At 42.4% G+C, this 27,424-nt stretch overlaps 2 protein-coding genes across 3 annotated transcripts; both read left to right on the plus strand.

Annotated features, from left to right (window-relative positions):
• The first annotated feature begins 5,647 nt into the window (after positions 1-5,647).
• Positions 5,648-7,258, plus strand: LOC112231948 (zinc finger protein 235-like). The gene is made up of 2 exons (XM_024398747.2): positions 5,648-5,702; positions 5,892-7,258. Exon 2 carries the CDS (start codon positions 5,997-5,999, stop codon positions 7,080-7,082), a length of 1,086 nt encoding a protein of 361 aa, XP_024254515.1. The 5' UTR covers positions 5,648-5,702; positions 5,892-5,996; the 3' UTR covers positions 7,083-7,258.
• A 5,597-nt stretch (positions 7,259-12,855) lies between these two features.
• LOC112231968 lies at positions 12,856-25,833 on the plus strand. 2 transcript variants are annotated; one of them, XM_042311863.1, is made up of 8 exons: positions 12,856-13,363; positions 14,469-14,599; positions 14,787-14,960; positions 21,319-21,480; positions 21,867-21,978; positions 22,191-22,318; positions 23,891-24,912; positions 25,586-25,833. In XM_042311863.1, exons 1-8 carry the CDS (start codon positions 13,087-13,089, stop codon positions 25,599-25,601), a joined length of 2,022 nt encoding a protein of 673 aa, XP_042167797.1. In that variant the 5' UTR covers positions 12,856-13,086; the 3' UTR covers positions 25,602-25,833. The 2 variants fall into 2 exon arrangements, with proteins under 2 accessions (XP_042167797.1, XP_042167796.1); XM_042311862.1 differs by lacking the exon at positions 25,586-25,833 and having other exon boundaries at positions 23,891-25,210.
• The last annotated feature ends 1,591 nt before the right edge of the window (positions 25,834-27,424 follow it).

Raw genomic sequence — 27,424 nt, forward strand, 5'->3', positions numbered from 1 at the left:
GGCGTAAAAGCAACACAGCTCATCACACTGAACACACCATCCCCACTGTCAAACATGGTGGTGGCAGCATCATGGTTTGGGCCTGCTTTTCTTCAGCAGGGACAGGGAAGATGGTTAAAATTGATGGGAAGATGGATGGAGCCAAATACAGGACCATTCTGGAAGAAAACCTGATGGAGTCTGCAAAAGACCTGAGACTGGGACGGAGATTTGTCTTCCAACAAGACAATGATCCAAAACATAAAGCAAAATCTACAATGGAATGGTTCAAAAATAAACATATCCAGGTGTTAGAATGGCCAAGTCAAAGTCCAGACCTGAATCCAATCGAGAATCTGTGGAAAGAACTGAAAACTGCTGTTCACAAATGCTCTCCATCCAACCTCACTGAGCTCGAGCTGTTTTGCAAGGAGGAATGGGAAAAAATTTCAGTCTCTCGATGTGCAAAACTGATAGACATACCCCAAGCGACTTACAGCTGTAATCGCAGCAAAAGGTGGAGCTACAAAGTATTAACTTAAGGGGGCTGAATAATTTTGCACGCCCAATTTTTCAGTTTTTGATTTGTTAAAAAAGTTTGAAATATCCAATAAATGTCGTACCACTTCATGATTGTGTCCCACTTGTTGTTGATTCTTCACAAAAAAATACAGTTTTATATCTTTGTTTGAAGCCTGAAATGTGGCAAAAGGTCGCAAAGTTCAAGGGGGCTGAATACTTTCGCAAGGCACTGTACATGGCTTTGAGGTGGGCCCCCATACCCATAAATTATCACTTTTTGCAGACAACCTCATCTTATTTCTAACTAACCCAGAACATTCCCTCTCTCATTTACAGAACCCTTTATATTTATTTCTCTGGATATAAGGTCAATTTTGATAAAAGCGAAATCTTACCGTTGTCTGTCTTTGATCTCCATACCATCAAGCATAAGTTTCCTTTTAGATGGTCGACTATGGGCTTCATATATTTGTGCATAATGGTGGATGGTAACCTGAACAACCTATATAAACTCAATCTGGCCAGTTTGTTGCAAAAGGTGGAGGGTGACCTGTGTAAATAGATGGCTTTACCTCTCACTTTACTGGGTAGAATGAATGTAATTAAAATGAATGTCCTGCCCAGATTTCTATACTTGTTTCAATCTCTCCCTATCCCTGTGCCCGCAGCATTATTTCTCTCTCGACAAGCTGACCAGATGGTTTATCTGGCACGGCAAAACCCAGAGGTTTAGCCTGGACAAACTGGCCCTTGATTACGGTCAAGGGGGGCTTAAACCTCCCCAATTTCAGAATATATTACTGGGCTGCGCAGTCTAGATTTCTGGCTCAGAGGTTTGACAATGGTCCTTCTCCCTCATGGTTGAACAGTTTGAGGACACGAGGACACTGGGGCAGGATTGTTTTACAAATGGGACATAGTTTGTAAAGATTATCACAGACAACCCTTTAAATATACATTCAGACAAGGGATTTCTTTCCCCTAAAACCTCTCTATGGAGCAATCGATAGATTCCTATGTTTTTCCAGAATAGTAACTTTAGACCATGGTCTGATAAAGGGTATCACTCTTCTGGAACATTGTTATGAGGAGGGAATTCTTATGTCCTTCGAACAGCTGAAACAGAAATACCACCTGTCTAACAAGGACTTCTTTAGTTACCGACAACTACCTATTGAACTACTCTGCCAAGCAGACCAACCATTGTTTAAGACCATTTCCCGTGTTTATGATGCTCTTATGTCAGGACTACCACTGCCTGAGCTAGATAAACCGCGATTTTAGATGGGAAAAAGATCTGGGTATTTATTAATCTTGGTGAGGGACTATGGAGTGACCTATGCAGGGGTGGTGTTACAGCCACATTGAACTCCAGGTACAGACTGATCCAGTTGAATTTCCTCCATCAGCTCTATATCACCCCATCTAGACTACACAAGTTCAACCCTGATAGCTCCTCCCTGTTTTAGATGTGGCTCAGATGAAGGAACATTCCTCCATTCCACTTGGCAGTGTTCAAAACTACAGTGTTTCTGTCAGGGGCTATGCGATACCATATCCTCAATTCATAGGGCTGTATTCCCTTTAGACCCTGAGGTCTGTCTACTGGGTAACTTTACTAACACCAATCTTAGGCAAAGCCATACTATAAAGCTAACAGAAAAATTGCTAGCGATTGCCAAGAAACCAGTTGCAATGTGGCTATCGGAAGTTAACAGTTGTATCCCACTGAAGAAAATGACTTAATGCTTGAGGAATAATTTGGAGACATTTTACAGAATTTTGCAACCTTTTATTGATTATATGGAGAATCTCACATCACATCACATTGATTGCATCTCTATATAATCCTCACGTAATGTTTCACACTTCATGTATAATACAGTTGAAGTTGGAATTTACATACACTTAGGTTGGAGTCATTAAAACCACTTTTTCAACCATTTCTTGACAACTAACTATAGTTTTGGCAAGTCGGTTAGGACATCTACTTTGTGTATAACACAAGTAATTTTTCCAACAATTGTTTACAAACAGATTATTTCACTTATAAATCACTGTATCACAATTCAAGTGGGTCAGAAGTTTACATACACTAAGGTGACTGTGCCTTTAAACAGCTTGGAAAATTCCAGAAAATTATGTCATGGCTTCTGATGGGCTAATTGACATAATTTGAGTCAGTTTACAATCCATAAAATAATTTGTCTGTAAACAATTGTTGGAAAAATTACTTGTCATGCACAAAGTAGATGGCCTAACCGACTTGCCAAAACTATAGTTTGTTAACAAGAATTTTGTGGAGTGGTTGAAAAACAAGTTTTAATGACTCCAACCTAAGTGTATGTAAACTTCCGACTTCAACTGTATATGGATGTCAAACGTTGACACCTAATCATTCCAGGGTTTTTCTTTATTTTTACTATTTTCCTCATTGTAGATTAACAGTGAAGACCTCAAAACTATGAAATAACACATATGGAATCATGTGTGGGGGTGCTTTGCTGGTGGTACGGTCAGTGATTTATTTAGAATTCAAGGCACACTTAACCAGCATGGCTACCACAGCATTCTGCAGCGATACGCCATCCCATCTGGTTTGTGCTTAGTGGGACTATCATTTTGTTTTCCCCCAACAGGACAATGACCCACCACCTCCAGGCTGTGTAAGGGCTATTTGACCAAGGAGGAGAGTGATGGAGTGCTGCATCAGATGAACTGGCCTCCACAATCACCCGACCTCAACCCAATTGAGATGGTTTGGGATGAGTTGGAGCGCAGAGTTAAGGAAAAGCAGCCAACAAGTGCTCAGCATATGTGGGAACTCCTTCAAAGACGGTTGGAAAAGCATTCCAGGTGAAGCTGGTTGAGAGAATGCCAAGAGTGTGCAAAGCTGTCAAGGCAAAGGGTGACTACTTTGAAGAAACTCAAAAATATAATATATTTTGATTTGTTAAACACTTTTTGGTTACTACATGATTCCATGTGTTATTTCATAGTTTTGATGTCCCAACTATTATTATACAATGTAGAAAATTGAATGAGTATGTGTGTCCAAACTTTTGACTGGTACTGTATACTGAACAAAAATATAAATGCAACATGTAAAGTGTTGGTCACAAGTTTCATGAGCTGACGCACAAAAAGATTTTGTGCACAAATGTGTTTACAACTCATTTGCCAACGTAATCCAGCCACCTGACAGGTGTGGCAGATCAAGAAGCTGATTAAAAAGCATGATCATTACACAAGTGTACATTGTGCTAGGGACAATAAAATGTGTTTTGTCACACAATACCATAGATGTCTCATTGTTTTGAGGGAGCGTGCAATTGGCATGCTTACTGTGGGAATGTCCACCAGGGCTGTGAATTTCCAAATTAAATTCAGTGAAATTCTTAAATGTAAATATTGAAACATTTAAAAAGTTTAGCTTTTTAGATTAAACTATACTAAATATATTAATATCACCAAATAACTGATTCAAATGCTGTTTTGCAATTAATGTTACAGTAGCCTCAACAGCACTCTGTAGGGTAGCACCACTGGAACCCACTAAGGTGTTTCAGATGCTAAGCTTATGGTCGCAGCGGTGTGTAGAATGGAGATACCGAGATGTGAAGTGTGCAGGTGGTCATGAGCGAAACGAATATGTAGTAATGGTGGGAAAAGAAGCGGTCAATTGTGGGGGTGCCCATGTTGCTGTAAATCAGAAGTGCCTGGTGCAAGAAAGACCGGTTGAGGTTGCCAGGGTCAAAGTAGAACAGAAAGTGTCATATGTTGAGGCAGGGAAGAGAGGAGAGGATGATGGGTCAAGGGTGAGTAGTAGGCCTTGGCCAATACAGAGTGATACGAATTTGTGCTTCAATGAGGTTGGCTTCTTAGCATTCATTGCCACGGTTATCAACTGTACCGCAGAATTGGAACATAAAAGAATAGATGCTGTGATGGCAGCTGCATTGAAATACTTGGTTGTACTGTTTTACAGCAGAAGAGTTAGGTGTGTTGAATGAGAATCCCTCCTGTCCTCCCAGGCCGCTGGCCTAGTGTAGGATCAGTTAGGGTCAAAGTAGTGGAATGGGATTTTTAAAATTAAATATTGGTATATAGGTGTAGGAATAGTTGGTGGTGCAATGTTTTCCTTTTTATTTTTGTATCACAAAATGTTAGGTGATCGACAACACACTACCGCACAGTAGGTGGCGGGATGCACAAACAAAATGTGTGAACGCCATGACACCAAAGAATAAGACGTAAACGGACGTGACAAAGGACAGTTTCCACGTTAGTGTTTTTAGTCGTTTATTAACACACTGGAAATCAAAATATGACTAATTTAAAGGCACATAATCACATAATTCGCGTTGGAGTCAGGACTTATCTAGGTAACGATAGCTAGCTGCTAACAATGGCTAACTGTAACGTTATGGTTTTTCACACTCAAATAGCCTCCATCATGGAGGTGTTAGCGAGTGCAGCCGTGGCAGATATATGTAAACTTGTAGACGACGACTATGCAGTGTTTCGTTTGGAAATAACCCAAAGCCAGAAAGAAAACAGGACATTGAGGAGAAAACTACAGCTACTGGAACTGAAGGTGGCACGGGAGCGCGCAGAGAGGACAATGCAACAGCGCGTCGTCGCCAGTCGTCCCAGAAGTGTCAAGATCCTCGACCGATATAGAGGAATGGCAAGAGGTACATTTAGCATTAGGCCGAGACTACTCTCCTCTGCGCATGTGTGACTTTAAAGGCGTTAACCAGAAATGGGTCTTGGTCTGTTTTTGGATAGTATGCAATAATTCCCCTAATTACTTAGCCATCTTGCACAAAAACACAATCATATTCTAAACATATTGATTTACTGCATTTACTATTATTTACTAATTGAAAATAATGATGCATGCAATATAAATCGATCAATATATAGTATATCAATAAGTTTTGCAAAGTGTTACCTTCCATCCTTGCCAATTCTAGACAGTATCAAAACTGTCAATAGTGTGTACAATATAGCATTGAGACTTGACAGTACCTAACCACCTCTTTCCCCCCCCAATCGCTCTTTCAGGTGAAGGACATCTCACTGGAGGCCACAGGAGCTTTGTGAAGCCAGCAGGACACAATACATGGAGCGATGACCAACCAATCACTGTTGATGAGGGGAGTGGAACCTCAACCCAGCACGTTATCGTGATAGAGGTTAGTGTAATAGTATTACAGTACATCAAATGTGGACTGTTCATTTCAGAAAGGCTCCCCTCAGCTACTCACTTGCTTACGTGTACATACATATTATTCTGCCATAGTTGAGCTTGTGAGACTTCCTTACGTCATTGTTATCCAATTCAACTCCTGTGCCGGTAATAACTTCCTCTCTTCTTGTGTCAGTCTGCAGATGCCACGGCTGCAGGTCCTGGGGTCAAGCAGGAGAGGACTGAAGGAGAGGAGGACCCACGGCACAGCAGAGACATTCAGTCTGGTGCAGCTGTAGCCATGGAGGACCCCGCCACCACCCCAGCGCAGCCCAGCTCCCGACGCAGCATGACGGAGGTCAGTGGAACGCTGAACGCCGTTCTCAAGTCAGAGACGGACACCAAGACTTTAACTGTAACACACAGGCCTTTACACACAGGATCTGACGACAGGTCAGACCCAGAGAGTCTGGGACTGGGGAGACTGGGCTGTCCTCCTGCTCCCGGCTCAGAGTATTTACTTTATGGTAACCGAAGCCTGGTTCATTCCCATCGGGTCTCAGGTGACGCGTTAGAAACTGGCAATTATCTATCTTTCTCTTACCCTACAGAGATGGATTCTGGCAACATATCCATGGGTTTAGAGAGACAGGCTGATCCGTCTAGAGGGGACTGGAACCGATACAGTAGTAGTGTATACTCTAAGGGGTGCCTAGATAAGAAAGGGGAAGGTCTGGTCGAAGAGGAAGTGACTGTGAAAGTGGAGGGCGACTTTCCTCCCACATGGAATGCAGCTTGTCACCTAGGAGATGGATTCTCACAGGGCAGAGATTTCTTAGATTACAGTTTAAAGACCAATCTAAATGTCCCGACCCACTCCCCTTTACACGCGCTCAGGGATTGCGGCCCAGTGTCCACGTCGATGGCGCCTTCCGATTTACAAGGCCGCGTCCTTTTCGATCAGGTATTGAACTCAAACGACAGGGCTAGAGTCCAGACTCAGGGAAAGGGAGCCACATCAGGCAGTAGTAAAGAGAAACGGTTCCTCTGCATGTTCTGTAACAAAGCCTTCAGCTGCACCCAGAAGGTAGAGATCCACCAGAGGATCCACACAGGGGTGAAACCCTTTAGCTGTACCCAGTGTCACATGCGCTTTGCCCAGGCTGGCCACCTGAAGAGGCACCAGAGGGTCCACACAGGGGTGAAACCCTTCAGCTGTACCCAGTGTCAAATGCGCTTTGCCCAGGCTGGTGACCTGAAGAGGCACCAGAGGGTCCACACAGGGGAGAAACCCTTCTGCTGCCAGCTGTGTGAGAAGAGGTTCTCCCGCCAGCACCAGCTGAAGATGCACCTGAAGATCCACACGGGAGAGAGGCCATTCTCCTGAAGGCATATATAGATTTCTGTGTTGAATATTGCTGGGTTCCTCTGATATTTCATCCAGACATTGTGTGATATAAGGCATACACACACACACACACACACACACGGAATCATATAGTAACCCAGAAAGTGGTAAACAAATCAATGTAGCTGCCCTCTGCCTTGATGACAGCTTTGCCATTCTTTCAACCAGCTTCACCTAGAATGCTTTTCCAACAGTCTTGAAGGACTTCCCACATAAGCGGAGAACTTGTTGGCTGCTTTTCCTTCACTCTACTGTCCAGCTCATCCCAAACCATCTCAATTGGTTAGAGGTCAGGTGATTGTGGAGGCCAGGTCATCTGATGCAGTACTCCATCACTCTCCTCCTTGGTCAAATAGCCCTTACACAGCCTGGAGGTGTGTTGGGTCATTGTCCTGTTGAAAAATAAATGATAGTCCCTCCTAAGCACAAACCAGATGGGATGGCGTATCGTAGCAGAATGCTGTGGTAGCCATGCTGGTTAAGGGTGGTTTGAATTCTAAATAAATCACACCACTTCCTCCATGCTCCAGTGGGAACTACACATGCAGAGATCATCCGTTCACCGACTCTGCGTCTCACAGACATGCCGGTAGGAGCCAATAATCTCAAATTTGGACTCATCAGACCAAATGACAGATTTCCACCAGTCTAATGTCCATTGCACGTGTTTCTTGGCCCATGCAAGTCTTCTTATTGGTGTCCTTTAGTAGTGGTTTATTTTCAGCAATTCGACCATGAAGGCCTGATTCACACAGTCTCCTCTGAACAGTTGATGTTGAAAGGTGTCTGTTACTTGAACTCTGAAGCATTTATTTGGGCTGGAATTTCTGAGGCTGGTAACTAATGAACTTATCCTCTGTATTCTGCCCTTGAGTTACCTTCTAACAGGATGGCAGCACACTCTGCAACAGAGGTAACACTGGGTCTTGAAGAAAACGTTCAAAGCTCTTGAAATTTTCCAGGTTTGACTGACCTTTATTTTAAAGTAATGACAGACTGTTGTTTCTCTTTGCTTATTTGAGATGGTATTTTACCAAATAGGGCTAAGTCCATCTTCTGTATACCACCCCTACCTTGTCACAACACAACTGATTAGCTCAAACGCATTAAGGAAAGAAATGTCACAAATTAACTTAACAAGGCATACCTGTTAATTTAAATGCATTCCAGGTGACTACATCATGAAGCTGGTCGAGAGAATGCCAAGAGTGTGCAAAGCTGTCGTCAAGGCAAAGGGTGGCTACTTTGAAGAATCTCAAATACAAAATATATTTTGATTTGTTTAACACTTTTTTTGGTTACTACATGATTCCATAGTTTGTCTTCACTATTCTACAATGTAGAAAGTAGTAAAAATAAAGAAAAACCCTGGAATGAGTAGGTGTGTCCAAACTTTTGACTGGTCCTGTAAATAAATAAATGTGTATATTTGTTGTATTATACAGGGCGCATTTGAAAAGGAGACCTAGGTCTCAATATGTCCTCCATGTAAAAAAAAAAAGGTTAAATAAAATACTCTGACAACACGTACAGAAAATTGGTCCCCACTTTAAATGACTTTCAGCTTATAAAGGCTACATAAATGTACTACAAATCTATTACCCTATGTCATGCTTTATAAATGTGACATAACCCACTAACATGTGCTTAATAAATGCCTTAAATCATAGAGGCTTCACAAAGCATTTATAACCCTGTCATGCATCTTGCTAGTGCACTGCAACGGCAGGATATTGGGTTTGATTCCTGGCACCACCCATATGTAGAAATGTATTCATGCATGACTAAGTCACTTTGGATAAAAGTATCTGCTAAATTTGACATACTATATTACACTAAAACGTTTCTAGGATGGCCCAACCTCTTTCTCTCTTGGGTGCATTGGACCAGACCTCAACTTCCCCAAGTGCTGTGCTTCTGGATGACACACACTAAGGTGCAGTCATGCACAGCAAAAAAACGATAGGGACTTTCAAAATTTGTTTGCATTTATCTACTTCAGTTTATTTATTTTTTGAATATTCAGTTGTTTTCTTGGTTTTGTTTTTCCAGGTTTTGGATTTCCCCCATTTTTCAGGTTTACCCTAGTTTTCACTTTTTTGGGGGGGATAAACAACAAAACTGGATTATGTGTTCACAACTATGTTGAAACCACATCAGGGGATTACTTAAGGTCTGGGAAAAATCTAAGTAACTATTTGAGTGTCGTTGCCCTTTAATTCAGTGAGCATGCCCTACACCATTGTTTGGTTAGCAGGTTTTCTTGTAGTGCAGTAAGTGCACATGATGCGATTCAACCGCCAATGGAATGGGTGGAGTAAAAGGCCAGCAACACTCCATATTGTTCAGAAATGACACCATACAGTGCATTCGGGAAGTATTCAGACTTTTCCCACATTTTGCTACGTTACAGCCTTATTCTAAAATGGATTAAATAAATGTTTCCTCAATCTATACACAATACCCCATAATGACAAAGCAAAAACAGGTTAATACATTTTTGCTAAGTTATTACAAATATAAACCAGATACCTTATTTACACAAGTATTCAGCCCCTTTGCTATGAGCTCAGGTTTATCCTGTTTCCATTGAACATCTTCGAGATGCTTCTTCAACTTGATTGGAGTCCACCTGTGGCAAATTCAATTGATTGTTCAGGATTTGAAAAAGGCACACACCTGTCTATATAAGATCCCACAGTTGACAATACATGTCAGAGCAAAAACCAAGCCATGAGGTCGAAGGAATTGTCCGTAGAACTACTAGACAGGATTATGTCAAGGCACAGATCTGGAGAAGGGTACCAAAAAAATCTACATCATTGAAGGTGGCCTCCATCATTCTTAAATGGAAGAAGTATGGAACCACCAAGGCTCTTCCTATAGCTGGCCGTTCGGCCAAACTGAGAAATCGGTGGAGAAGGGCCTTGGTCAGGGAGGTGACGGTCCTGATGGTCACTCTGACAGAGCTCCAGAATTCCTCTGTGGAGATGGGATAACCTTCCAGAAAGACAACCATCTCTGCAGCCCTCCACCAGTCAGGCTTTTATGGTAGAGTGGCCAGACGGAAGACACGCCCCGGTAAAAAAGCACATGACAGCCCGCTTGTATTTTGCCAAAAGACACCTAAAGGACTCTCAAACCATGAGTAAGAAAATTCTCTGGTCTGATGAAACCAAGATTGAACTCTTTGGCCTGAATGTCAAGCGTCATGTCTGGAGGAAACCTGGCACCATCTCTACGGTGAAGAATGGTGGTGGCAGCATCATCCTGTGGAGATGTTTTTCAACGGCAGGGACTGGGAGAGTAGTCAGGATCAAGGGAAAAATGAACGGAGCAAAGTACAGAGAGTTCCTTGATGAAACCCTGCTCCAGAGCTCTCAGGACCTCAGATTTGGGAAAAGGTTGACCTTCCAACAGGACAATGACCCTAAGCCCACAGCCAAGACAACACATGAGTGGCTTCGGGACAAGTCTCTGAATGTCCTTGAGTGGCCAAGCAAGAGCACAGACTTTATCCCGTTCGAACATCTCTGGAAACCTGAAAATAGCTGTGCGGCAACACTCCCCATCCAACCTGAGAGCTTGAGAGGATATGCAGAGAATGGGAGAAACTCCCCAAATACAGGTGTGCCAAGCTTGTAGTGTCATACCCAAGAAGACTCGAGGCTGTAATCGCTGCCAAAGGTGCTTCAACAAAGTACTGAGTAAAGGGTCTGAATACTTATGTAAATGTGATATCAGTTTATTTAAAATAAAATAAAATATGCTAAAGCTGTTTTTGCTTTGTCTTTATTGAAGGGGGGGGGGGGCAATTTAATCCATTTTAGAATAAGGCTGTAACTTTAAAAAATGTCGAAAAGGTCAAAGGGTCTGAATACTTTCCAAATGTACTGTTCATTCTACAGACCCTACTAAGTATTCTCAACAATACTTTTACTGTGGCACCCATGCTCTGAGCCACAGACACGTCATGAGATTTGTAAATGAAAGAGGAATATAATAATAAAAATTGAATGGAGTTTCACATCTTCCCATTTGGAGTTTCTGGTGGAGCACAGAAATGTCCCCATCTAGGATATGTGACGAAGACATTTTCTAACGAATCTGCTCACTTTGTTACTTCTATGGGTGGAACCAACAAGCAGTAACTCCAGCAGGAAGAGAGGCAAGAACCATTTGTCTGCCAGCTCACTGAGAAGCTACACTTCACAGCCCTGTTCAATGTAATTGCATTAGACTGTTTGAAACTTAAGTTTAAACATGTCTTTAATGTTTATTTGTTTTAGATGTTAGTGATAATTCCCAAAGTGTTAATACATGGGTTTACATCAATAAGCCTTTGTGTTATAAATTACCAAAGGGGTCTGACTTTAAATTAAGTACACGGTCATGCGATAGAGTCTTTATGGATGTGTTATGAATGACCGAATGTATCTCACTTCAAACTAAGCATTACAGGACACTACATAAGTGTCAGTAAGTAGGTTATTTACACTCTGCTGATTTTACGAAGGTTCTCTCATGAGCCACGGGTTATTGTATGGTGTGAGAGGAATTTAAAATGGGTTGATGGACCTGCAAAATTTGTGTGCGTGTCAGAACCAAGAAGATTTGGAGTAGTCCAACCTGAGACTACTGCACCATGTATTCCTTTTCTGTTCCCATGCTGGAGACCAGGGCTTGATTACAACCTGTTACAATGTTCCCAACATTTTGTGACTGATCTTTCAGTGGGGGAGTGGGTGAATGTGTCAAAGACCTGACTGGGCCCAGCACCGCACTGTATGGCTCGTTTTTGTTGTGTGCAGATTTCTGTATTGAGGAACATGTAACTTGGTTCCAGAAGAAAGACACTTAAATGTCTTTATGCTGGGGGCTTTTGTCAAGGTAAGTGTTTCTTGGTGTAACGTTGTCCCCAGGCTATTGCACATACTATATCAACCATTCAAAGTTCGCCTTAGTGGGCGTGACCATAGAATTCTATAGGCGTGACCTTACTGAGTATAAAGTTTGTCATCATCACTAAACAGTCAGTCATAATTATGGCTAAACCCTACCCATTTCCAGAATAGATTTTCTTAAAATATGATTTTAAACCTAACCCAAATAATGAAGGTCAAGTTTGATGCGTTGGTCCACCAGACCTTCCACACATTAGGGCAGAAGTGCCTGGAAACGAGATTAGGTGTAACATGACATCACATTAGAGTGTATGCCCTCCTTCAGCACAACATGTCACCCTTCATAAAGCACATGTTTATATCATATTTGACATTGGTGATTATCACACGGTTATGCCACATTTTTGAACTCTTTATAAAGAATGGCATATGGTTATAGATGCTTTTTTAACACGTAGGGCTTTAAGAAGCCGATCATTTAAAGCGGGACCAACAATTGTGTAATATGTCCAATAAGAAGAAGAAAAAAATATTGGATTTAAGCTGATTGGCCTCAAAATGAGCAGCAAATTCCTCTGGGTGTAAACTCCTGTGGATTTGAAACTAAAGTGCCAAAAATGATCCCCCTTTAAATGCATACAGAAAATGATGTAAGGTGCAATAAAATATAGGAGTACACACACAAAAAACATTGGTGACCATTTAGGATTGAAAACATAAAAAATACAATCAGGTTGTATGATAACTAGTATAAAATATGAACATTTCTGCACAATGTTATTTTCGCCCTAATTATTAATTTACAAAGTAACAGGAAAATACTCTTATTCTGAAGGATTCCAAAAATCTGTGACCTGGAAGTATTTAGCTAGTTCTTATTGCCTGCTTCACAGTGGTAAAAATAACGTCCACATTAACGTTTTTATTGTTGTGATTTAGACGATTGTTAACACCCTGGAACTCAAAATATGACATATTTAACTGCACCGCATCACATACGTATCCCAGGTCATCTTTAATTCGCGTTGGCGACAGGGAGTGGTTGATAGATGTTATCTAGATAACGCTAGCTGCTAACAATGGCTAACTGTATGGTTTTTCACACTCAAATAGCCTCCGTCATGGAGGTGCTAGCGAATGCAGCCGTGGCAGAGATCTGTAAACTCGTAGACGATGACTATGCAGTGTTTCGTTTGGAAATAACTCAAAGCCAGAAAGAAAACAGGTCATTGCGGAGGAAACTACTGGAACTGAAGGTGGCACGGGAGCGCGCAGAGAGGACAATCCGAGAGCGCGCCCTCGCCAGTCGTCCCAGTGGTGTCAAGATCCTCGATCGATACAGAGGAATGGCAAGAGGTACATTTTGCAGGAGGACGAAGGTGCGCTGCCTGTCGCCCCTAGTATATAGCACAGTGCCTAGCTCCCCGTTCACCATCTGCACTAGCTACAGATTGTAACACCAGATAATGAATGATTTGACCAAACATTTTAGGACCATTAGAATCGCCAATACCAGGTGAGGTTATCTTCGTCCTCGATTTGGGGAAAAATGAGTAATAAAATGTGTCCAGTTGAAGGGGGTCCGTTTTATTTTAAAAACTCTACATTTTCCAAATTCAATCAAATGTTTGGTCCATTAAGTAACCGAGACCGGTGTCTGTCATCATGATAGACCGTTTGGGGTGGACTCATCTGTCTCAATCAATGGTGGAGTTAATTTTACTTGGCCGTTGCCCCTGGTATGTGGAGATTAATTTAAGGACCAATGGAAAGGTCCCAAACTCCTGGGTCATTCAAAACAAACTGACCAGTGAGAATATTTGAAAAAGACAGGATTGAACATTGATGGATTATTTTATGGACCCCAAAAATTATATTACTAAACACTATATCACGTCACCTAGGAGACGGACACTCACAGGGAAGAGATTTCTTAGATTACAGGGGAAGCTTAGAGAGCATTTTCTAAATTCAAACAGACCCCCTGCAACTGGACAGACATTTTATGAGACTCATGTTTCCACAAATTGAGGATGAAGATAGGTATTGGCAGATACTAGCTTGTTTAGCCACACCTGTAACTACTAGTACAATAGATAGCTAAATGTTTTGGTTAAATCACATTATCCGGTGTTAGTCTGTAGCTCCCCTGCACATGTGTTCAGGTGTTTTATCCAAAATTGGATCTTGGTCAGTTTTTGGATAGTATGCAATAATTCCCCTAATTACTTAGCTATCTAGCACAAAGACACTATCATATTCTAACCAGATTCTTTATTTACTGCATTTCTTATTATTTGCTAAATGAAAACAATGTGATGCATGGAACATAATACATCATATGAGAAGTGTTACCTTACTTCCTGGCCAATTCTAGACAGTGTAAATAATGTACAATATACCGTTGAGCATTGACAGTAGCTAACCTAACCACCTCTTTAACCCTCAATCACTCTCTCAGGTGAAGGACATCTCACTGGAGGCCACGGGATCTCTGTGAAACCAGCAGGACACAATACATTGAGAGATGACCAACCAATCACTGTTGATGAGGGGAGTGGAACCTCAACCCAGCACGTTATCATGATAGAGGTTAGTGTTACGTTTAACATTGAATTACAGTTCCTTTTGTAAATCAAATGTGGCCAGTTTATTTCAGAAAGGCTCCCCTCAGCTATTCACTTGCTTACATGTACATCCTAATTTATCTGCCTTAGGGGAGCTTGTGAGACCCTACGACAACTCAACTAATGGACCGGTAATAACCTCGTCTTGTCAGTCTGCAGATGCAGAGCCTGCAGGTCCTGGGGTCAAACAGGAGAGGTCTGAAGGAGAGGAGGACCAACGACACAGCAGAGACATCCAGACTGGGGCAGATGGAGCGCCCCTTGTAGCCACGGAGGACCCCACCAACGCCCCAGCGCAGCTCAGGACCCAATGCAGTATCACGGAGGTCAGTGGAACGCCATCCTCAAGTCAGAGACTGACACCAAGACTAACTGTAACACACAGGCTTTTACACACAGGATCTGATGATAGGTCAGACCCAGAGAGACTGGAGACGGGGAGACTGGGCTGTCCTCCTGCTCCTGGCTCAGAGTATATACCGCTATTTCACCATAGCCAGAGGATGGTTAATTTCCATGGTGATAGTGACGTGTTAGACACTGGTGGTGATGATCCGTCTTGTTCTTACACTACAGAGATGGACCCTGGCAACATGCCCATGGGTTTAGAGAGAGAGAGACTGATCTGTCCACAGAGGGGACTGGAACCAGTACAGTAGTAGTGTATACTCTGAAGGGTGCCTAGATAAGAAAGGGGAGGGTCTGGTCGTAGATGTGAAAGTGGAGGGCGACGTTCCTCCCACATGGAATCCAGATAGTCACCTACGAGACGGACACTCACAGGGAAGAGATTTCTTAGATTACAGGGGAAGCTTAGAGACAAATCCAATTGTCGCAACCCACTCCCCTTTACACTTGTTTAGGGATCACGACCCAGAGTCCACGTCAATGGGGCCTTCCGATTCAAAAGGCCGCATACTTTTTGATCAAGTATTAAACTCCAACGAAAGGGCTAGAGGCCAGCCTCCTGGAGGGGGAGCCACATCAGGCAATAGTAGAGAGAAACGGTTCCTCTGCATGTTCTGTAACAAAGGCTTCAGCTGCTCCCAGAAGGTGGAGATCCACCAGAGGTTCCACACAGGGGCGAAACCCTACAGTGTCACATGTGCTTCACCCAGATTGGTGACCTGAAGAGGCACCAGAGAGTCCACAGGGGAGAAACCCTAAAGCTGCCCCCAGTGTCACATGCGCTTCACCCAGACTGGCAGCCTGAAGAGGCACCTGAAGGTCCACACGGGAGAAAGGCCATTTGCCTGTATGTATTGTGGGAAGAGGTTCTCAGAGAGGACCTACCTCAGGATACACCAGCAGAAAAACAATTCCACTCTATAAAATCAAAACCATTCTACTTTATAGCTTATTACGTTTAGATCAAACCCTGCGTTAAAAAGAGATTAATTTTCATTGTTGTCCACAGATGCATTTGGAATAATGAGATGAACAGATTTCAGTGTTGAATTTTCCTGGTTAGAATATTGCATGATACAGTATGTCACATATAAGCCTAAAAAGTCTGTTGTTACATAGTGTTTGTACTGAGTAGGCTAGATGATAACAAATGCCCGTTTCATTTAGCATATCGCTGCAGAATGCTGTGGTAGCCATGCTGGTTAAGTGTGCTTTGAATTCTAAATAAATCAGACAGTTTCACCAGCAAAGCACCCCCACACCATCAAATCTCCTCCATGCTTCACGGTGGGAACTACACACGCAGAGTTCATGAAGGCCTGATTCACACAGTCTCCTCTGAACAGTTGATGTGTTGAGATTGTGTCTGTTACTTTAACTCTATGAAGCATTTATTTGAGGTGCAGTTAATTCTAATGAACTTATCCTCTGCAGCAGAGGTAACTATGGGTCTTCCTTTCCTATGGCGGTCCACATGAGAGCCAGTTTCATCATCGCGCTTGATGGTTTTTGCGACTGCATATGAAGAAACGTTCTTAAGGTCTTTTACCAAATAGCGCTATCTTCTGTATACCATCCCTACCTTGTCACAATACAACTGATATTCTCAAATGCATTAAGAAGGATTGAAATTCCACACATTACCTTTGAACAAGGCACACCTGTTAATTGAAAAGCATTCCAGGTGGCTACCTCATGAGAGAATGGTTGAGAGAATGCCAAGAGTGTGCAAAGTTGTCAAGGCAAAGGGTGGCTCCTTTGAAGAATCTCAAATATAATATCGGTTTTGATTTAACACTTGTTGGTTTTTTTTTTTGGAGCGGGGGGTTACTACACAATTCCATGTGTTTTTTCATAGCTTAAAAAACCCTGGAATTTTTTATTTCACCTTTATTTAACTAGGTAGGCCAGTTGAGAACAAGTTCTCATTTACAACAGTAACCTGGCCAAGATAAAGCAAAGCAGTGCGACAAAAGAGTTACACATGGGATAAACAAACGTACAGTCAGTAACACAATATAAAAGTCTGTATACAGTGTGTGCAAATGAAGTAAGGAGGTAAGGCAATAAATAGGCCAATAGTGGCAAAGTAATTACAATTGATCAATTTACACTGGAGTGATATGTGCAGATGAGGATGTGCAAAAGAGCAGAAAAACAAAAACAAATATGGGGATGAGGTAGGTAGTTGGTTGGGTGGGTGGGCTGTGTACAGCTGTAGCGATCGGTAAGCTGCTCTGACAGCTGACGCTTAAAAGTTAGTGAGGGGGATATAAGTCTCCAACTTCAGTGATTTTTGGAATTTGTTCCAGTCATTGGCTTCAGAGAACTGGAAGGAAAGGCAGCCAAAGGAGGTGTTGGCTTTGGGGATGGCCAGTGAAATATACAGTTGAAGTCGGAAGTTTACATGCACTTAGGTTGGAGTCATTAAAACTCGTTTTTCAACCACTCCACAAATGTCTTGTTAACAAACTATAATTTTGGCAAGTCGGTTAGGAAATCTACTTTGTGCATGACACAAGTCATTTTTTCAACAATTGTTTACAGACAGGTTATTTCTATCACAATTCCAGTGGGTCAGAAGTTGACTGTGCCTTTAAACAGCTTGGAAAATTCCAGAAAATTATGTCATGGCTTTAGAAGCTTCTGATAGGCTAATTGACATTTGTAACTGTGGATATATTTCAAGGCCTACCTTCAAACCCAGTGCCTCTTTGCTTGACATCATGGGAAAATCAAATGAAATCAGCCAATACCTCAGAAAACAAATTGTGGACCTTCACAACTCTGGTTCATCCTTGGGAGGAATTTCCAAACGCCCGAAGGTACTACGTTCATCTGTACAAACAATAGTATGCAAGTATAAATACCATGGGACCACGCAGTCGTCATACCGCTCAGGAAGGAGAAGCGTTCTGTCTCCTACAGATGAACGTACTTTGGTGCGAAAAGTGCAAATCAATCCCAGAACAGCAGCAAATAACCTTGTGAAGATGCTGGAAGGAACAGGTACGAAAGTATCTATACCCACAGTAAAACAAGTCCTATAATCGACATAACCTGAAAGGCCGCTCAGCAAGGAAGAAGCCACTGCTCCATACCCACCATAAAAGTCAGACTACGGTTTGCAACTGCACATGTGGACAAAGATCGTACTTGTTGGAGAAATGTCCTCTGGTCTGATGAAACAAAAATGGAACTGTTTGACCATCGTTATGTTTGGAGGAAAGATGGGGAGGCTTGCAAACCGAAGAACACCATCCCAACCGTGAATCACGGGGGTGGCAGCATCATGTTGTGGGGGTGCTTTGCTGCAGGAGGGACTGGTGCACTTCACAAAATAGATGGCATCATGAGGAAGGAAATTATGTGGATATATTGAAGCAACATCAAGACATCAGTCAGGAAGTTATAGCTTGGTCGCAAATGGGTCTTCCAAATGGACAATGACACCAAGCATACTTCCAATGTTGTGGCAAAATGGCTTAAGGACAACAAAGTCAAGGTATTAGAGTGGCCATCACAAAGCCTTGACCTCAATCCCATAGAAAATGTGGGCAGAACTGAAAAAGCACGTGCGAGCAAGGAGGCCTACCAACCTGACTCAGCTCTGTCAGGAGGAATGGGCCAAAATTCACCCAACTTATTGTTGGAAGCTTGTGGAAGGCTACTCAAAACGTTTGACCCAAGTTAAACAATTTAAAGGAAATGCTACCAAATACTAATTGAGTGTATGTAAACTTCTGACCCAGTGGGAATGTGATGAAATAAATAAAAGCTGAAATAAATCACTATTATTCTGACATTTCACATTTATAAAATAAAGTGGTGATCCTAACTGACCTAAGACAGGGAATTTTTACTCGGATTAAATGTCAGGAATTGTGAAACTGAGTTGAAATGTATTTGGCTATGGTGTATGTAAACTTCCGACTTCCAACTGTACTTGCTGGAGCGCGTGCTATGGGTGGGTGTTGCTTTGGTGACCAGTGAGCTGAGATAAGGCGGAGCTTTACCTAGCAAAGACTTAGATGACCTGGAGCCCGTGGGTTAGGCGACGAATATGTAGCCTGGGCCAGCCAACGAGAGCATACAGGTCACAGTGGTGGGTAGTATATGGGGCTTTGGTGACAAAATGGATGGCACTGTGATAGACTGCATCCAATTTGCTGAGTAGAGTGTTGGAGGCTATTTTGTAAATGATAGTCGCCAAATTCAAGGAACGGTAGGATAGTCAGTTTTACGAGGGTATGTTTGGCAGCCTGAGTGATGGAGGCTTTGTTGTGAAATAGGAAGCCAATTCTAGATTTTACTTTGGATTGGAGATGCTTAATGTGAGTTTACAGTCTAGCCAGACACCTAGGTATTTATACTTGTCCACATATTGGAAGTAAGAACCGTCCAGAGTAGTGATGCTAGTCGGGCGGGCGGGTAGTGATCGATTTGAAGAGCATGCGTTTCGTTTTACTAGCATTTAAGAGCAGTTGGAGGCCACGGAAGGAGTGTTGATGGGAATGGTGTTGATGGGAATGGACCCTGTTTGTGTTTGGCCAGTAACACACACACACAAAGCACTGATCACATTATGGTTATGACTTGCATGGTGGAACCAAACTGCTCTCTGTAATAGAATGGCAACGCAGCCTTGGTTATGAAGGTGAATTGGAACAAAACTCATCTGTTTAGACCTTTGACCAGGTCAAATGTCACCAACCTGATTCAAGCGTCCTCCCTGTTCAATTTATAGGAATGCTCACAGCGAGGGCATGTCTGCGTGATGTTAAGGGTCCCCTTGCTGGTCTTCTCTATGTTGCATGTTTGGCAGCAAACGGAACATCTCTGTAACAACTGCTGCAAGCGATCCTCAAATAATGGACTTCCTTATTTTATGAGGTGGTGTTGACTGGGAGGGCCTGTGACAGTGTTATACAATAGAAAGCCAAGTGGTAAATTGCATTTTGTTATAAAGAAAGTACAAATCATTTTGATAATGCATTTCACAACCAAAATGACTGTACTACTTGACTGTGTAATTCACCTACTAGTTTAACAAACCGTGTTTTTTTTATTTTATACAACTTTTCATATAACACACATTACCGTTGTCGAAGAAGCCGTCTGTCATCAGGGCAGTAACTATGGTCAAGCTAATTCTAGGTCGTCACTAGTTGCCACAAAGTCATAAACCATGCCAATTTCTACAATCTAACTTATTAAGATGTGATTTTAAACGTAACCTTAAATTAATAACGACCTTTTTTTAAAACGATATAATCTATTGTGGCTGTGGAAACCCTAATGATATGCTGTATAGATGTAGACTGACTGTATCTCTATATTGGATTCAGGCCAGGGACGCCATTGCGGGTTGTTGGTCCGAGTTCATCGTATTAGACTCAGGCATGAGTTAACGACCACCATAGTTGCATTAATTAATTAGTTTTGGCCTTAAATAACGTACAGAATACACTTGTATGAGCTACTAACTAACTTGCAAATCCGATTTGTCAAATGATAACGTTATATAACCAGCAGTATGAGCTACCACCTAACTACATTGTAATGGGAATAGTTATCTAGCTAGCTATGCTAAAACGCTAACTAGACTACTTCGCTTTATCAAAAGATAGCTAACCAATAACGGCGTTAGCGAAATTATGCCAGAGGTCATATTACAGTATATCTGGTTATACTCACCACCACCGAACGTTGCACACCAAGCTAGCGTTACTATACTGGTGGTGCAGAGGGGACTGGCGAACTCCAACCGCCTTTCCGCATACTAGGTTCCTTCGGCAGGCCATGTAAACCGTATAACTGTGTGGAGCCATGGTCAACCCATATAACGTTCATATAACGTTAGGGCTTTTCAGTCAGAAACGGCGATTTGCACGTGGAGCTTGACAAAATTGGGGATGATTTGTTGACATAATTGTAATCCATAACCAAACTTCATTCACTCGTTGTGAAGCACTGGGTTCCAAACTCCGTTTTTGACTAGGCTGATTGTCCTATTTTCACTTTGTAGTTAATTTTGACACTATAGTACATGTTTGTGACTTAGAAATTCCACATAGTCCATTTTCAATGGGATTAGTTGCTTTTTATTGGCAGTTGCTCTTTATGATTTTTATTAGGCTGATACGGAAATTGTTACAGGAAATAATCCATGTTCACAAGTATGGCTCCTCACATGTTGAAAGTGTATTTATTACCTGTGTGTATGTACCTGAGGGAGTGTATGTTGGTGTAATCTGTATTACCTGTCTCTTCCAGGAGGAGGAGGGTCCAGAGGTGCTGCTGGTGAAGGGGGAGGGGTGTGAGGAAGGTCTGTGGAAGCCTGAGGGGAACATGGTCATGGAGGACAACCGGACTACACCTCCTGAACCCGCAGAGGAACCAGCTGAGCAGCACAGGACCACACACAGTCTCACTGAGGTGAGCCCACTGTGAACTACTGTCTGAATGATATTAGGTCAGGATCTGTATCCACAAAGCCTCTCAGAGTAGGAGTGCTGATCTAGGATCAGTTTTGCCTTTTAGATCATAACGAATACAATTATTTGGAAAGATCCTAGATCAGCAATCCTACTCTGAGACTCTTTATAGATACGGGCCCAGGTCTTGATTAAATTTGTGTGGGCCCATAACTTTTGAATTATCAAACCATTAAAGAGTGTCAAGAAATCAAATAAACTAATACAGTTGCATAGTATTCATAGCAATTGCTCATTGCCCAATCAGAAGATGCTTCATAGCAGGGTGCTCATATCAGATTTCTGGATCCGACATGCTCCCTCTCTCTCTCTCTCTCTCTCTTAAAGTCAGTTGACATGGAGGAATGGAAGCCTGATCTGCTGCTAGTCAAAGAGGAGACAATAGAGGACGAACCAGAGAGCATTGACCTGCTGAGTGGACTAACGATGGGGGAGCAAGGTAAGGAAGAAATACATATAGCTTACATAAAGTAATAGATCTTCAATGGGAATAGTGTTTCACCTGGGAATTGGTGTCTGAATTTTCATCATTCAAAAATGAAATTAATACAACCTATGTTTCCATCCAAAAACACACATTATAATGTATAAACTTGAAACTAGAGTTCTCTGCCATGTTTGTAAAGTCTATTTTCTAACCTCTTCCTGCAGGTGGTTGGCTGGAGGCTAACAGAGGAGACTGGGTGGTCAACTTGGATTCCCAGACCCAGACAGGTGCAGCCAAAGGCCCTGGGGACGACATCACTGAGCAAGCCAGGACCATAGGCGACATAGTGGAGGTCAGTGGATGGGACAGCGTCCTCAACTCTGAGCTGCGGTACAATACTGTTAACCACAAACAGAAACAGACAGTCAAACACAAAACAACATCCGATCTTAGTCTCCATGACCGCAAACTGTCTGAGACCAGGCCGAGGCGTAGATTTGTTCTGCAGGGACAGGGAGGTGACCGTATGTGGAGGGAGAGAACAGACTCGGCTAGTGATGCTCCATCCTGCTCCTATAGTTGTGATTCAGAGAGACTGATGGCGCCTCAGGTTAACCCCCTAACAGGTGCTGCCTTCAGCCTGCCTTCTATAGGATCTATCAACTGGAACATGGACCTTGCGACAACTCAGACACTCCCTGGCCTTCATCCTCCTCACACTCTCCTGTTAAACCAGACCTCAGACAATGCCAGTGCCTCAACACTAAATACCTACACAAGCCCATTGACAAATGACAGTAGTAGAGACGGAATCAGTAAAGGTGACAGCGCCAAAGAGAAGCGCTTCCCGTGTTCGTTCTGTGAGAAGTCCTTCAGTTTCCCCATAGAGGTGGAGATCCACCAGAGGATGCACACGGGAGAGAAATCATTCAGCTGCCATCTGTGCCAGGCCAGTTTCTCACACTCGTTCAACCTAAAGAGGCACCATATGGTCCACACAGGGGAGAAACCCTACAGCTGTCCCCAGTGTGAGAGGAGGTTCTCCCACCAGCACCAGCTGAAGAGGCACCTGAAGGTCCACACGGGAGAGAGGCCATTCGTCTGTACGCATTGCGGGAAGAGGTTCTCAGAGAGGAGCAACCTCAGGATACACCAACAGAAAATACACACAGCCCATGTATAGAGTATTGTAACATATCATAAATTACTAGTTAGTGTGTTTGTAGTTCACTGTTGGTTTGGGATGTAGCAGGGAACTGGATGAGGTGAACTGAGGAGGGAATGAGTGTGATAAGGCAAAAGATATGATATGGTGATGGTTGGTGTGATTGTGTCTGTAAAAATGCTTCACCATTGAAGTGACAACTATGTCCCTATAGGTTGATACTGGTGTTTTATAGTGGGATAATGATAGTGCCTTAATTTACTTGACAAAATAGATTAGATCCGTGTAACGTAATGTTGAACCTTTTCCAAAGTATTCTAAAATGTAATTTTATCAAAGCGAGGGTACCATATTTACAGAAAAGGTCAAGTGTTACCATAGTGAGAAAAGTTATTCTACTTGTCACGTATCGTTTTGTGCAATAAAAGTACTGTACTTCGTGTTATGACTGTATGACCATTTTGTTGAAAGTAAATAAAAGCTGTACTGACTGATTTGGTTATTTTTGTATCATTGCAGGGTCTGAGTTTTCCTTATCTCAGTGGAACCAAAACATTATACTTCATTCTTGAGTCAACAGATATGGACATTTGTTATTTATAATAAACTCCAATGGGTCTGTATTGTTAAGTATGTTAATCACAGTGTTAGAGATAGGTTTGACTGGTTAACATTTTATAATGTCATGTTTCTGTGTGTACAGCAAAGCGTTCCTTATATAAACCTTTATATTATCTTCTGTTCAATTTGTGTTTACAGTCTGAAGTCCATGAGGACCTGCTGATATCAGGTGTTGCTGGTAGGAGAGACTGGACCTCTGAAGCGGCTGGTCACAAACCCTGGCCCCGGATCAGGACAGTGGATCAAGAGCCGTCACTATTCCTTCCTGATTCAGATTCAAGACGGAACCACGAGGAACAAAGACTCAACCATCACGTAGAACACAACCAGTGGACAGGTGGACTGAACAACTTCAGTCCTGGTGGTCATCAGAGAGACAGAGGCTCCAGTCAGGGATCCAGTCTGCAGCCCAGACCCTTCTCTTCACAGTCTCAGTGCAGGGATGAAGCAGGGCCTGCAGCTGATAGAGAGAGACCCTCCTGTTCCTATGATACAAACAGCACAGCATCCATGATGAACAGAGGATGTCAGCGTGGGGTTCAGCCTTCACAGAGAGTGACAGGAGCCCTCCCTGGTGGTAGTCTATCAGCAAGTCGGTCTTCTCCTTCAGGGTCTTGTCTAATGACTGGTGACTGGGTTCATAGAAAGCCTGGACCTGGGTCTAGCCTTCCTCGGTTACCTCATGGTTACCCCACCAATACAGACCGGGTCAGGATGGGTGTTCTCCACAAGAGGTACTTATGCTATAACACAGCACACAATTCCAACAACAGCCAAACAATGGCTAGAGGTCAAGGAAGGAGCTCAAACACCAACCACCTGATGGTGGTGGCGCCTGCTTCTACCTCCTCTGGTGTCATTGGATCACAATTTGGGAGGCCGAGCATGAGGACGGACACAGACAAGCCGTATGCCTGCCCCACGTGTGGGAAGCGCTTTGCTGAGGTGAACTATGTGAAGAAGCACCAGAGGGTCCACACAGGGGTGAAACCCTTCAGCTGTACCCAGTGTCACATGCGCTTCGCCCAGGCTGGTGACCTGAGGAGGCACCAGAGGGTCCACACAGGGGAGAAACCCTACAGCTGTCCCCAGTGTGAGAAGAGGTTCTCACGCCAGTACCAGCTAAATGTGCACCTGAAGGTCCACATGGGAGAAAAGCGGTTTGTTCGCCTGCACGCACTGTGAGAAGAGGTTCTCAGAGAGGAACTATCTCAGCATACATCAGCAGAAAAAACATTCCATTCTATAACATAGAAAATTACAATTCTACTCGATAGCTTCTGATGTTTAGATCAAACCCTGAGTAACAGATTTCAGTGTTGAATATTGCATCCAGACATTTGATATACACGGTATAAGGCGCATACAGTGCCTTCATAAAGTATTCATACCCCTTGACTTATTCCACATTTAGTTTAATACAGCCGGAATTAAAAATGTATTAAATATTTTTTTTAAATCTCAGTCTACACACAATACCCCATAAAGACAAAGTGAACATGTTTTTAGAAATGTATTAAAAATGAAATATATAACTAGCAAATTTACTTCAGTATTCACACCCCTGACTCAATATATGTTAGAATCACCTTAGGCAGTGATTACAGCTGTGAGTCTTTGAGTATGTCTCTAAGAGCATGACACACCTGGAATGTACAATATTTGCACATTATTTTACAAATTCTTCAAGCTCTGTCAAGTTGGTTGTTGATCATTGCTAGACAGACATTTAAGTCTTGCCATATTTAAGTCAAAACTGTATCTAGGCCACTCAGGAACATTCAATTTTGTCTTGGTAAGCAACTCCATTATAATTTTTGCCTTGTGTTTTAGGTTATTGTCCTGCTGAAAGGTGAAGTTGTCTCCCAGTGTCTGATGGAAAGCAGACTGAACCAGGTTTTCCTCTAGGATTTTGCCTGTGCGTAGCTCTATTCCGTTTCTGTTTATCCTAAAATGTATCCTTAGTCCTTGCTGATGACAAGAATACTCATAACATGATGCAGCCACCACCATGCTTGAAAATATGAAGAGTGGTACTCAGTGATGTGTTGTTGGATTTGCCCCAAATATAACGCTTTGTATTCAGGACAAAAAGTTAATTTCATCGGCACATTTTTTGCAGTTTTACTTTGGTACCTTATTGCAAACAGGATGCATGTTTTGAAATATTTTTATTCTGTACAGACTTCCTTCTTTTCACTCTATCAATTAGGTTAGTATTGTGGAGTAACTATAATGTTGTTGATTCATCCTATTAGAGCCATTAAACTCCCTGAGCGGTTTCCTTCCTCTCCGGCAACTGAGTTAGGAAAGATGTCTGTATTTTTGTAGTGACTGGGTGTATTGATACACCAGCCAAAGTGTAATTATTAACTTCATGTTCAAAGGGGTATTTAATGTCTGCTTTTTTCCCGCCCCCCCATCTACCAAAAGGTTCCCTTCTTTGCGAGGCATTGGAAAACCTCCCTGGTCTTTGTGGTTGAATATGTATTTGGAATTCACTGCTCGACTGAGGGTGCTTACAGATAATTAGATATTTTTGGGGTACAGAGATGAGGTAGTCATTCAAAAATCATGTTAAACACTATTATTGCACACACAGTGAGTCCATGCAGCTTATGTGACTTATTAAGCACATTTTCACTCCTGAACTTATTTAGGCTTGCCATAACAAATGGGTTGAATACAGACTCAAGACATTTGTTTTTAATTCATTTGTAAACATGTCAAAAAACATAATTCCACTTTGACATTATGGGTTATTGTGTGTAGGCCGGTGACAAAATCTGAATTGAACTATTTTAAATTCAGGCTGTAACAAAAAAAGTATGTTGCATTTTGTGTTTGTACTGTGTAGGTTATATGATGTTTACAAATGCCTGTTTCATTACTTCCAATCAAATAAAATAAAAATCCAAAGAGACTTTTAATGAGAAAATAAATGCAGTTTATCAACGTGGGAGGCCGAGCATCAAGCGGTACTCCTGCCCCACATGTAGGAAGCGCTTTGCTAGGGCAAACTATTTGAAGGAGCACCAGACCATTCACACTAAGGAGAGGCACTATAAGTGCAAACTATGTTACAAGATCTTCTCTTTCCAGAGTAACCTTACCTGACATAGGAGTGTCCACAACGGGGAGAAATGTTAGCAGTGTAGCTTGAGATGCACACTGGGAATATCTGAGAACCATTCTTTAGCTGACAAATTATCAACTCCTCAAAAGAAATGTCCCTTTTTCAGGACCCTGTCTTTCAAAGATAATTTGTAAAAATCCAAATAACTTCACAGATCATTGTGAAGGGTTTAAACACTGTTTCCCATGCTTGTTCAAATGAACCATAAACAATTAATGAACATGCACCTGTGGAACGGTCATTAAGACACTAACTGCTTACACGGTAGGCAATTAAGGTCACAGTTATGAAAACTTGGGACACTAAAGAGGCCTTTCTACTGACTCTGAAAAACACCAAAAGAAAGATGCCCAGTGTCCCTGCTCATCTGCGTGAACATGCCTTAGGCATGCTGCAAGGAGGCATGAGGATTGCAGATGTGACCAGAGCAATAAATTGCAATGTCCATACTGTGAGACGCCTAAGACGGCGCTATAGGGAGACAGGACGGATAGCTGATCGTCCTCACAGTGGCAGACCACGTGTAACAACACCTG

This window comes from Oncorhynchus tshawytscha, linkage group LG34 (assembly GCF_018296145.1).
Source record: "Oncorhynchus tshawytscha isolate Ot180627B linkage group LG34, Otsh_v2.0, whole genome shotgun sequence".
NCBI lineage: Eukaryota > Metazoa > Chordata > Actinopteri > Salmoniformes > Salmonidae > Oncorhynchus > Oncorhynchus tshawytscha.

Excerpts from the sequence above, each read along its gene's own strand:
- LOC112231948 (XM_024398747.2), top strand. The coding sequence starts at position 5,997 with ATGGAGGACCCCGCCACCACCCCAGCGCAGCCCAGCTCCCGACGCAGC.
- LOC112231968 (XM_042311862.1), top strand. The coding sequence starts at position 13,087 with ATGGCTAACTGTATGGTTTTTCACACTCAAATAGCCTCCGTCATGGAG. Across the intron at positions 14,600-14,786 it reads AGCACGTTATCATGATAGAG|TCTGCAGATGCAGAGCCTGC; the intron begins GTTAGTGTTACG and ends TCGTCTTGTCAG. Across the intron at positions 14,961-21,318 it reads CCCAATGCAGTATCACGGAG|GAGGAGGAGGGTCCAGAGGT; the intron begins GTCAGTGGAACG and ends TGTCTCTTCCAG.